This window comes from Argiope bruennichi, chromosome X1 (genome assembly GCF_947563725.1).
Source record: "Argiope bruennichi chromosome X1, qqArgBrue1.1, whole genome shotgun sequence".
Classification (NCBI taxonomy): Eukaryota; Metazoa; Arthropoda; class Arachnida; order Araneae; family Araneidae; genus Argiope; species Argiope bruennichi.
This window is the reverse complement of record NC_079162.1, coordinates 35,036,441-35,049,325: the sequence shown is the minus strand read 5'-3', so window position 1 is coordinate 35,049,325 and position 12,885 is coordinate 35,036,441. Positions and strand designations below refer to the sequence as shown.

General features: G+C 30.7%; 1 protein-coding gene across 1 annotated transcript; it reads left to right on the top strand.

The window, feature by feature from the left end:
• Nucleotides 1-390: 390 nt before the first annotated feature.
• LOC129958096 (uncharacterized) lies at nucleotides 391-12,668 on the top strand. Its single transcript, XM_056070281.1, has 4 exons — nucleotides 391-488; nucleotides 4,583-4,787; nucleotides 8,462-8,533; nucleotides 10,444-12,668. Exons 2-4 carry the CDS (start codon nucleotides 4,632-4,634, stop codon nucleotides 10,807-10,809), a joined length of 594 nt encoding a protein of 197 aa, XP_055926256.1. The 5' UTR covers nucleotides 391-488; nucleotides 4,583-4,631; the 3' UTR covers nucleotides 10,810-12,668.
• The last annotated feature ends 217 nt before the right edge of the window (nucleotides 12,669-12,885 follow it).

Genomic DNA, 12,885 nt, shown 5'->3' with positions numbered 1-12,885 from the left:
TCTTAAAAGATAAATTCAATTTTTTTCCATGAAAACCATCTAAGTCAAGATCAACGAGTACTCAGATATGAAATTTTCGAATGGGCTTTTAACTTTCAATGAATGGCTGATGATATCCAAGGAGGAAATTATCAGGTAATGAAGTCGTTAATGTCACGTCAGTCGTGAAGTTATTATTATTAGTATTATTCGCACGTGCTTCCGAAATTATTTTTTCAAGCCATCTCATCAAAAATTCTTATCTCTGGGATAAAAATACAGCTTTTATTGAACAGAAACGAAGTTTCACCTAGGAGAAGGTGTCAGAAACTTCACAAGGTGTTATCTGTAGAATACTGATAAGGTCTCGTGGCTTCGAGAATCTTTTTACGAGAGTATGTAAAGGATCACTTCAGCAAGAAGAACCTTTCAATCTCTGACTTCTTCGGAGACAGGTGTGTAACGACGACGTTCTCTAGAAGCATCTTCGAATACTTTCGTCTACACAGGTAACAGATAATCTACGTTTATTTTTTACTTGTAATCAAGTCTATTTATTTATTTTCAAAGGAATCTTTATAGGATGTCAGTGATAATTTAATGGTAAGGCGAGTCTGAAGAAAATTGTAAATATGATTTATATATATGTGAAGTATTATTTTTGTTAAATACTTTTAATCATGTAATAATCAGTTCAAAAGGTTTTATATTTTTTTAAAAAAATCTAGTGGACAGAATTTTCTACGTATTATATAGACGATGGATTTATCTTCCGTTAGATATATTATGCATTTTTTAAATATGGAAAAAATACAATCCTTTTCAATAATTTAGATCGAACATAAAACCTTTTTGTGTAAGAATGGTTAACAAATATTTTAAGGTAAAAGTTGCTTTAAATAATTAGCGGCACTGCTGCCATTTTGATATTTCTAAAGTGATAAACTATATTATAAAAGGACTTATCCAGCATCAAAATTCTTTAGGCCATGGTAGGTCTATTTTAATAGTATTAGTTTACCTATCTCTGGATTTTTTTAAAGCTAGGAACCAATATAAAAAAATAGCCCGTACATCGCTATTCTTAAATTCAGTATGGAATTCTATTTGTTGCTCTGAAAATGCTATTATTAAAAGTTATTATAAAACAGAGACTTAAAGACTACGAGAATAATGATTATCTAAATTAAGTAAATTAAGGCCATTTGCTAGCTAAAAATCTATACCGTTTCCCTGAAAAGTAGTATTTTTACCTTGAGAAGAAGTATTTTTTTAAAATGAGAAAAGGAACCTTGTGTATACAAATATAGAGCACTGATAAATAAGACCATTCATTTTTATAACATTTTCTTCCTATTTAGCCAATTTATCTATTTTTATAAAATTTCTTTCAAAATCTATCCGTATTTTAAGATGATAAACATGTTCAAAGATATAGAAATTAAGTTTTTCTTACAATATTCTAATGCTCAATAGATATATAGTTTTTAGTTACTGCTATTTATGAAATTATTCTCTTTGATGATACTGTGACTAAATATCAAATTTGATATGTGTTTTTTAAGATGACAAAGCATTTTATAAGTAATTTTGTTATATTTTTCCTTCGCATATTTGCATATAAACAGGTTGTTCAATAAAGAAAGATCATAAATTAAGAAAAAATAATTACTAGTATTTATCCTCCAGATTTTGATGATATTTCTTAAAATACTTCCCATTACATTGAATGCATTGATCCCATCTTTTTTTTTTCCATTCCTCAAACATTTGTGGAAAGCAATTTTTCGACAGGTCCTTTAAAATTGCTCCCTTATTTTACGCCACTGCCTCTGATTGTGGAAAATTGTTACCCGTAGTCGGTTTTCAAAGTCTTAAAAAGAAAAATCTCATTGGGATAAATCAGGGCCATAAAAATGATAGAGAACATATACGACATTGATTTTTAAAAGATAATGATGAGTAGTCTCTAAACTCACAGCGCACAAACACATACGATGGGCAGTTTTCCTGTGAATTACATGTGAGTGACGCCCAATAAAATGTTCTGATCGGTCTCTTAATGTGATTCCACCATTTCCTTTCATCATCACAGCAACTCAGTTGATGTTTACTGCAGTTGGAGAAGTTAATGGTGCACCCGGTTCATCTTCCTTTGAAACTGATAGTTTTACCTCTTTAAATATCTTGTAACTGTGCTATAGAAAAGGAAGACTCCTCTTATTACATAAGCTTTAGCTGATGATTTTTTAGATAAAAAGATTTCAACGTGTTTGTTGAGTGTCACATTCATTTTTGGCGTGAACAAAAGTAAAATATGCGTCACAACAGAATGTATCATTAACTGTGAAACATGAGCTATCTATTTTTCACTTATCCCGCAATGCATGTCATATTAAATTAATTTTCTTTGTGTTTTTTAATCATCTTTAAAAATTATGAATATTGAACAGTATATACAAAAGAAAATATATGAATTTGCAAAGTTTGGCTCTGCTATATTTTATCCCTTATCATAAAAGTTATCGATTGATCACAGAAAAAGGTACAGATGAAATTTATTTTTATTTCTGATATTTTTTAATTTTTTTGTAAGATGAGATTGAAAAGAAAAAAAAAAAGCAATTATATATTATTATTCATATATAATCAAAAATGCATTTTTTCATGTAATGTTTCTAAAGTTATAATTGAAAGGAAATAATTTAGTACAATTTTATGGGTAAAAAATATATTAAAAAACGATTTATTAATGGAGCCAAACATTGTTCATTAAATATACGATGCTTTAGAAAAACATCAAAATGTTGTACTTTAATTTTTAAAGGAAATTATAGTAAACCCCTAAAATGTTGCGTTAATATAAATTTTTTTATAAAACAAAGCGGTATCATTTGAGGAAAAATGTTCCAATATTTTAAATTGATTACAAATTTAGGTCTTGAAATCTGAAATGCTCAATTTTGTATACATTTTTATAGCAAAGTATGAAATACGTATTTTCAATATAGGAAATAAAAATACATTCCTTTATGTTAAATAACCTAATTTTTTAAAGAATATTACTTAAACAGTTATTAAACAAGAAACTTTCTTTTCATTTTATTAATTTTATATCATCAATACTTGTTACAAAGCATATTGTTACAAAAATTTTTTTTACAAATACCGCCAATCAATCGTAATGATGCAGCGCATTTAATCGCTAGTTCAGCAGCTTGCTTGCTGTCTAATCCTCTAGTTCTGTTACTTGTCGGCGACTCCGACTACTCGCACACACGACTTCTTTGCAGCTTCAGAGTGCGTCTTTTATAGTTCCGGGAGGTGGGGCTAGAATCTTCCAGACCAATCAGGGCGTATCTGAGTGTATCTTGGTTCCTACTGCATGGATCGTGAAACTTCTCGAACTTTCCAGTATGATCCATTTTGTCACCAAAGTCGCCAAATTCATCGCCAAGCCACCAAATGCTCGCCAAACTCCGCACGCACAGGACAGATCTTACAACGGTTTTTCCCACGATGACACTATTCGTGCCGGGTAGCAAAATTACAGATTTGTAACAATATTTTTTATCTGAATTCATCTATTTCTGTTAAATTGTTTTGAATAAAAAAATCAAATGATTCTTATGGATAAATCACCAATGTCTATTGTTTTATTAATGGCATACTTTAAGAAGGAAATAATATTTCCGTTATGTTAAAAGAAACCCTAATTCCTTTGAGAATATTTGCTAACTGTCTATTAAGCAAAAAATTATTTTTGTTTATTTACTTATTATTTTATTATAAATTTATTATTAAGCAATGAGTATTGTTACAAACCTGTAATGCTGCTTCCCAGTACGAATAGTTTTATCGTAAGAAAGACCGTTTTATGGTGAGCCCTGTTGGGTGCTTCTTCTTCTTCTACAACCGACCACCCCGCCACCACTGAACGTAGCAGTATCGACAGGATTTGCCGCGTCAGTGATCTCAGAGTTTAGCTACAAACTTAGCGACCATTCGCGGCAAAATAAATATTACTGGAAACTTGGAGAATTTTAGTGATCCATCCAAAAGGAACCAAGATGCGCTTGTTTGGTCCCAAACCTTCTCGGCCCGCCTACCGGGAACTATAAAAGGCCGGCAGTCTCAAGCTGCAAGGAATCGTAGTCGTGTGTCCTAAGTCGGAGTCGTGAAACGAGTCGTCGAGAGGAAAAGAAGCAACGGCGGTATAGTCTGACGAAGTGCAGCGTTATATGGAGCTCAAGCGGTTGATTACTATCGATTACGACTTGTGGGCTACTGTTTGCTGTAGTGTGCTGCTGTGTTGCCTGTCTTCGTCTCGGCTGTATATATCTGTCGTCTGAGTACTCGTGTCCTTTTGTTAATAAACGTCGTCGTTGTTTTCTACTGAAGGACTGTTTATTTCTTCATCGAGCATCAAATCTTAAAAGAACCCCAAACGGAAGAGGTAATTCCGTAAAAGTATTTAAGTTTTATAATTTTTTGTAATCAATAATCATTACAAAACATATTTATCCATTCTTGTTAAAATTATTTTATCAGATTAAATTATTCTAATTGATAAATTACTATTTGCTTTTTTTTATCATTATAGGTTTATATTTGCTAACAAACACAACTCTACAACAATTAATTTCTTGATAATGTCAGAAGGAAAGCCGTGGATTGATCCATGTGGATTCAACATAGATGAAATATCTCGTAAGAAGATAAAGATATCATTAAAAAATCATATTCCAAAAATCGAAGAAGGTATTAAGAATATTATAAAAAGGCTTACAGATTTGAAGAAATTCATGGTAAGAAAAATGGTCTCAATTTTTGTGTTAGGGTAGTGTTTGAAATTATGGATGCAGTAAAAGAAGTTTAAAGTATTTTTGGGCCTTTAAGTACTAGTGTGTTTTTGTTAAATATTTGTTGCCATTATCTGTCACAAAAAATAAAATGTCATAATATTCAAGCATTTTTCAGACAGCGGATTATTATGAAGTTAGGGTATTTTATAAATATAAACGGAAAAAAAGATTATTTTTTTTATCTATTTTATTTATAACTCTCCGAACTTCCAATAATCATCACAGATATAGTCACCAGTAATATTTTGTTTAGCTGTATGACAAATGAATATCAACTCACATACCTGTATGATTTAGTTAATTCATAGAAAATATTTCAGTCCTGGTTTTACACATTTTTGCATATTCCAACCTGTATTTAGAGGAACTGGTTCTCAAAAACAATGATTAGACGATATTTGCTCTCATTTTTAAAGAAAATATCACTGACAAACAGTCAGTTTGTACACCATCAAAAAGGAATTCTCCAACATGTGGGTATAAATCTAGCATATGGAACATATTTTGGATCAACATTTCAGTACTGTGGAGTTTGGCTGTAATGATATCAAGCGTCATGTGATTATTTCCACATGGTTTGTGATTTCTTTAGCCTCATCCAGTAGTTTGCCTTCTTAGGTTATAGAATGATCCTCTGCAGTTTTTCTTTTTCCCGGACTTTCTCATTAAGTTGTTGAATAGCACTATAGCAGTTATTGAATATTTGTCCACCTCTTTCAAAGACTTTTCACATCCCTGATACATTTTTATGATTTTGATTATGTTTTACGACTTCGAGCTATTTTACCATATTGCTTAAATCCGACCATCTACTTTCCCTGGAAAAATACAGTAAAAATCAGCAGTTTCGGATAAAACTTTTGCTTTGTATGTATAGGATCATTTCAGCCAAAAAATATTCCTTTTTTGGATAAAATCAGAAATTAATTTGTTACACAAGTTTAGACATAAGGAAATGAGTTTACAGATTTTAGCTAGAATATGTAAATTTAAAGAGAATGGTGTATTAACTTACATGTATTCAAATTGTCTTCACGACAACACTTCGTTGTTAAAGACATCTCAAGAAGACATCTCATTCATAGAAATCTAATAATAATTTTTTTTTCTAATGTAAAAACAAATACAAAGCAAAACGTAGATTTAAAAGGCCATGCGTGTCAAAGAAATGCGAAGGTTGGGGGATCCGAAAACTAGCTACCACCAAAATAATGTCTATCCGTGAAATTCAGAGACTATTGGTGTCAAATAATATGATACATAGAGCATCCTAGAAAGCGGTACCATAGTTCGTTATAAAATGAGCAGACAACCAGCTTTGAAATGACACCAAACGTCTCAGAGAGTGTGGTGGACATTAAGTCGTGGATCGTGTAGACCGAGTAAAAAGGCAGTGATATTTAGAGATTTTAGAGATGAAGAAAAATCTGCATGGGTTCAGACATCTGAGCATTAGACAGGAATATCTTTCTCAAAGAAATATGGCATTTTTTTTTTCTGACGTTGGGAAGACGGAGCTCCATTGAAGGATTGGCCTAATTTGGACCAATATTGCTAAACTTTCATAGTGGTCGCATAGTATTACAAAGTTTCCAGGAGACCTAAGGATGACCTATTATATTTTACCGATCTTCTAAATGTACCTCAGTGCGAATTTAGACATATATTTCTTCGGTCCACAACGCAAACAATATTAAAATAGCTATCACATGTCGTAAAGTGAATGGCAATAGCAGACGAAACTCTTCCGTAAATGAGCTTTGAGCTCCGTTGAAACTATTTAGCATGAAAATGAGCTTTTAACCCCTCAAGATTATCGATGAAATCTCATACAGTACACTCCCGATTATCCGCGGAATTGGGTGGCGCGGCCGCCGCGGATAACAAAAATCGCGGATAATCCGAAAAAAGCTAAAAACGGGTATAGCAAAAGAGAAAACAGTCATTCCAACGTTGAAAAATCGTTTTATGTACAATAAAACGTAAAATAAACAGCAGGAAATGTTTAACTAAAGCTTAATATTTTAGTATGTCACTCAAAACTAACCTAAAGTACATTTTGTTAATGAAAACAGAAAAGTGCTTTGTACTTACGAGAGGCGTCAAGGATACACAGAAAAATGAATACATATGTACTGTTTTAATATTGTAATATATTATGTAATTACAAAAGCATAACTGTAAAATTACATCTTTTTGAAGAAATCAGTCATTTGTGTTTGCTTCTTGCTTTGGATGCATTTTCTCTTTGCTTGGAAGCAAAAAAAAAAAAAAAAAAACTTAGTGCGACAGGCACGGATAATCCGCTCCTTGGATAACCCGCCTGCGGATAATCGGGAGTCTACTGTATTTGTAAATTTTTTGATAAGAAGGAAAATACAGTCAGATTATGTTATGTTTATTTTACTTTGATGAAATTTTCGCCTAAATTTTTGATATAAAGTTAATTATGTTTTTTCACCAAATAGTATCTTGTAATATGCCCAGTTTAAATTTGTGTTGTCATAAATACAAAAAGATCAAAATCAATGGGAATCATTTAATTATCTAAACTTTTGCTCACATTGTATTTCTGTAGATAGTTCAGATTAGTTTCTGTGTCATTGAACCCAATCAGGTTCTTACCAGTGTTCTATATCGATAATTTTACACACAGTTCTGTGTTTTTATGGAAAGGAGATTCGTGTTCTTTTTGAAAGCAGACAATTGATCAAAGTTTTTATGCATTTGCAAGCACTTGCATGTACAAAACTCCGCTTCACTTGATTTCCATATTAGGTTTTCGCCATTGATCTTTTCGTTTTCATGTAATTCTCTGTTTTGTTCTTAATTCTTGCACAACAGTGTATTTTCCCTTAACATTATGCTTTTTGTTATGCAATGTCAATAATTTTCCAATCCCAAATTCTTCACCTAAATTGCAAATACTGCTATTCGATAAGCTACAAATATTAACATTACTTTTCCAAACATTAATAATTATATTTTTAGTAATTGATATTATGCTGAAATATTACCAATCATTGTACTAAATCTACCTCAGCAGAACAGAAGAGGTGTATATTACCTCATAAAAACTGTCTGAAAGTAAGTCTTTCGTGAGAAACTAGATCTATTTCATACAACATGAAGAAATGTCCTCCTAAAAATAAGCAACGTTTCGGTGCTTTCTTTTTAAGAATTTCATTCAGCGGAAACAGATAGATTGCATGAGGAGTTTAAGCAATATTTTTCTAATAATATTTAATGTTTTTTAAAGGATATAATTTCATCTATTTATAAAACATTATACTATTAATTGCACTTTGAAATTTTTGACTTTTACAACTGATTACTTCTCATCTTTATTAAAACAATATTCAACAAAAAGTGTCCGTTTAGTTGCTTAATATAGGATCTTATAACTGAAATGTTACCATTTTGGTTTCCGAATTTCCTTGAGTATGTCAAGGAATTAAATATGTATTCGAGGGGGGGGGGATTCTAGGCTTGTCTGTTTATTTCGTGAGAAATATAGTATGTATGTAAGTATTTATTTTGTACTAAAATAGTTTCATCTGTAAGATTGATTTGATTTTATTAATTTTAATGTTAAAATAATGGATATTCGGTTACAGATCTCAACATTTAATGTGAATGAAGAAACACTTATTTCTCAACAATACAAATTTCTGAATCCTCCCCAAAATGTAAGTACCCGTTAGATTTAATTTATACATTTTTATTTCCATTATAATTAGATATGTTCTGACATTGTCCAGTAAATTTTGCTTTTTTTTAAAAGAATTTTTCATGTTTGAGATTGCCATTTAAAGAAGCTTCTTTCTGCCTGATATATTACACAGCAACCGGAAAATATGGGCATTTTCATTATTTAATAATTATATTAAAATGCTTTCATAAACTTAAGGCTAAGATAAAGAAATTATTTATTTGCATACAGATTTAAAAAGTGAAATATGAAATGAAAACAAGACAGTATAAACAACTTATAGCAGCCAAAGCCTGTAGCCTACATTGCTTCATGCTACTCACATAGATATTTATCCACATCTGACCATTTGCTTTCAGTTTTTGCAACATCAGGACGAGTTCAGTGAGGGTTTATTCATAGTAAGCATGTTGCGATGAATTTTTTTATCACTATGTTATTCAAATGGTCCCGCTGGTGGAATATGATCCGCACGGCAGTTAACATTCTTCTCCAACCAATGGGATTGTTCTTCCCTCAACTTCTTCATTTACTCTTACAATACGATCCTTTCAATTCTCCAACGAATTGGAGTGTTCTACCCTCAACTTTTTCATTTACTCACACAATATGACCAGTTTAGTGCTTCGTAGTGTAAGAAGGAAACCGAGTGTGAAGTTTGGACGTTCATTTTGAGTGCAATATTTGATATAAATCTACAATATTGATGGTAAGACCAAATAAAAAATTTCATTTTTCAAGGGCATTGCATTTCACATTCATCGTATTCATCCATACACGAACATACAGACCTACACGCGATCAACACGTTGATGGATTTGGTTAGTTCGCTGCTCATTTGATTTATCATGTTCACATGCACACGGAGGGAGAGATAAATTTCCCATTTACGATTTCATTTGAATTTCATTTTGATAGTAATTCACTCATAATAAATTTGAGTGCTTTAATTATTTTCTTTATTATGGATTACATGATTTTTAAAATATACTACTTGAGCTAAGTATTCTATGTTATCTTACATCTGTTTCCATGAAAGTTAAAGCTGCAAGGAAATTTTATGAAATAATCTACAGAAAGATTCGTATTCGTCGTAAAACTATCACATGAAAAAATAAATATATTTGTATTGTGGAATATATTTAGATTAATCGTGTATTGATATAGTAGCTGTTCTTTCTTTAACATACCTTTAAATAACTTCCAAATATTTTTTAAAGCTACAAAGTTTTTGAAACAAAAACAATAAAATAAAATATGCATATTAATTAAATTATTGCATATTGATATCGGTATTCATTGAAGTAGGACGAATGGATATTACTCGGATATAATAATTTGATATTGAAATTTAGAGCAGATGAAATTTTGTGCAAACATTTTGATCTGGATATCTGCTATATTTATGATAACACTACATTTCTTTAATTTATAAAAATTAAACAATAATATGACTAATATTCAACTTACAATTTTACAATTTAAAGATAAAGCTTTCAAGATTTAATTAATTTGAATCATTGTTCAATAATACGTCTTTTATTGAATCAATGGTGGATTAAACTGAAAATATATTTTGTTTACTCATTACATTTTCAAAATGATGAGAAATATTTTCTGATAAATTTAACGATTAATTTTCTACTTTGTCAATGTATATCATTTGCTTTCAGAATAAAAAGTAAACATTTCTGAATATATTTTTGATTGTCTTTAGAAATGTTCTTTCATAAATTTAATTTTCTGGTATATAAACTTATCAGTTTTTCAACTACCAAATGGAAAAGTAAATTTTAATTACCAACTTGTTTCTAAAATTGTTATAAATCTTTTCAAATAAATCTGATGGCATTTTTTGTTTGATAATGGTTTTTCTTTTACTTTCAGATAAGAAATATCTACATTCGTGCTTATCATATTTTGCAAGTAAATGTGATGGCATTAGTACAGATGTTAAAAGAGTATGATAACGAAGATGATTACTCTACAAAATTAGAGAATATCAAAAACCATTTGCGAGTCCTTATTTGCGAATTACAACCTGTTCTTTTATCAGAAGGACTAAAAGTTGAAGATGTAACAGAAGAATTAATGTCTGAAGCATTTAAAAATTCACGCGGTTTTTTGATGATTGTTAAACATTTTGTAGCCATTAGACAGATTGATAACAATATGAAGTATTTATCAGATGATTTTGAGAAGATACAATTTATTTCAAACGAAGAATTAAGAAATGAGCAACCTTCAATTTAAATTAGCAACCAATGTAACGAAAGACTAATACAGGGAGGTTCCACTAGGTATTCAGGGTCTGATATTTACAGATTCGGATATAACACATCAAGACGAGTATTTTGATATATAACATGTAGGGTTCCCGAATATAGCATCATAGTCTAACTAATGTGTGAAGTTGTGTTACGAAAACTTCAAGAAATGAGAAGAAAAGAAAAAGTGAAAATCAATGTTTATTGAGAACTTTCAATACAACAAATTTTCGAAATGTCGGCCGTTGGAACAAATGACATGGGCGAAGTCTGTAATCGAAGTTCGCAATTGTTTTCTGCAAAACATCCTTTCCAATTTCTTTGACCTTGGTTTCAATTGCTGCTCTCAAGTCGTCCAATTTTCAGAGCTATGTGATATATACAAACTACTTTCAGACGTACAAAAACAGTCGCTCGGATTAAGATCCGGGAGGTAAGGTGGCCACTCTATACCATTGGCTGTTTTCATAAAAGAATCCAGCCCGATAAGTCTGTGTTGAAAATGTTCTGCTAAGAGATCGAAGTTTCGCTGAGTATGGTGAGCTCTAGCACTGTCTTACGTAAACCAATATTGCTTATCTTTCGTGCGTACTTTAGATCGTCGTGCCACCGCTTATGTTGTGGTGATTGTTGAATTTTTTCTTGAATTTTTTTACCGCAACCGCTGGTGACTACAATTCATGATAAGTCAGCACCATGAAAACACGATGCTCAATCGAATATTTGCTCATTTTAGAATCACAACGATTACGTATGGTACACAATAATTTCTTAGAGAGTAACGCGCGACTCATTCTCATCAATCCTGAATTCTAGCCTTATATGCAGCTGCAAGAATTTGCATATTCACTTGTAGACTCGATTTTTCTTTCATCGATTGCCACAAATTTGCATAGTCAACCTGGGGAAGCTTCCATGTTACGCAATCGTCGTATGCATCATAATTTGGAATACAGACTATTGGATTCGTAATTAATGTTCTTCTTGTAATTAGATTATGACGCTATATTCGGAGACATCACATGTTGTACATCAAAGCATTCATCTTGACATATTCGGAATCTGTAAATATAAAGGCTGCATACCTGCATACTGCACCCTGTAGTTTATTATATTCAATTTAGATCAGACATGTAACAAAAGAATATTAGTCTTGATATTTTTTAATGCTAGATTTAAGAAAAATACTTTCCATCATTCATATATCTTGGAATTTTATTTATAGAGCCTAAATAATTAAATTGAACTATAAATCAAATGAATACTCACACAGTTTTACAAAGTTTAGCATTAAACCTATCGGGAACTTCAAATGACCATTTATCAATGGCATTTTCAATGTATCGGTGAAATACCGGTACGTTTAGTGTTAATGTTTGCTGTCAAAATGTGGTGAGTTAGATATTTATTATTCATTCTTAAATTATTGCTAATTAATTCATTTGAATTAATTATCATTGTCAAAATAATTAAAGCAGTTGTCAATTTTGAGTTTGTCAAGAGATGAATCAAGGAAGAATAATTAGGTATAGAAACTACATTTTATAATTATTGTTATCACAAAATTTAAATCAATCGGATATTAACAAAAACATTTTACCACTTCTGATAACTCACTTATTATTTAGAAGAGATTGATGATTGATAAATTTCTTAAAGCTAAATTAAATCGCCTTTAAGTTATGCATTTTGCCTTGATTCATCTCTTTCTTGTGATATCACTTTGTACATATTTCCATAAAATGTTTTGTTTTTCATACTGCGCATCATTCTGTTTAAAAATGCATTGCAATTAATTATTGTATTTCTTCAAATGACCTTTCCATACTAAAAGAAGAAATTTGCTTTGTGTTAGAAACTTATTTGTGTGGTTCATAAATTCTTCATTAAGATGCTTTTATTGAAAATATAAGAATCTGTATAAGAAAAAAAAACATTTTTTTAAAAAGTAAAAAGAAAAAAAAACTTGTTGTCGAATTTGAGTAATAGATAATGCTATAGAAATTTGTAATATTTCAAATACTATTAAGTTTGAGTAGCAAATATTTTTTCACTATTAAAA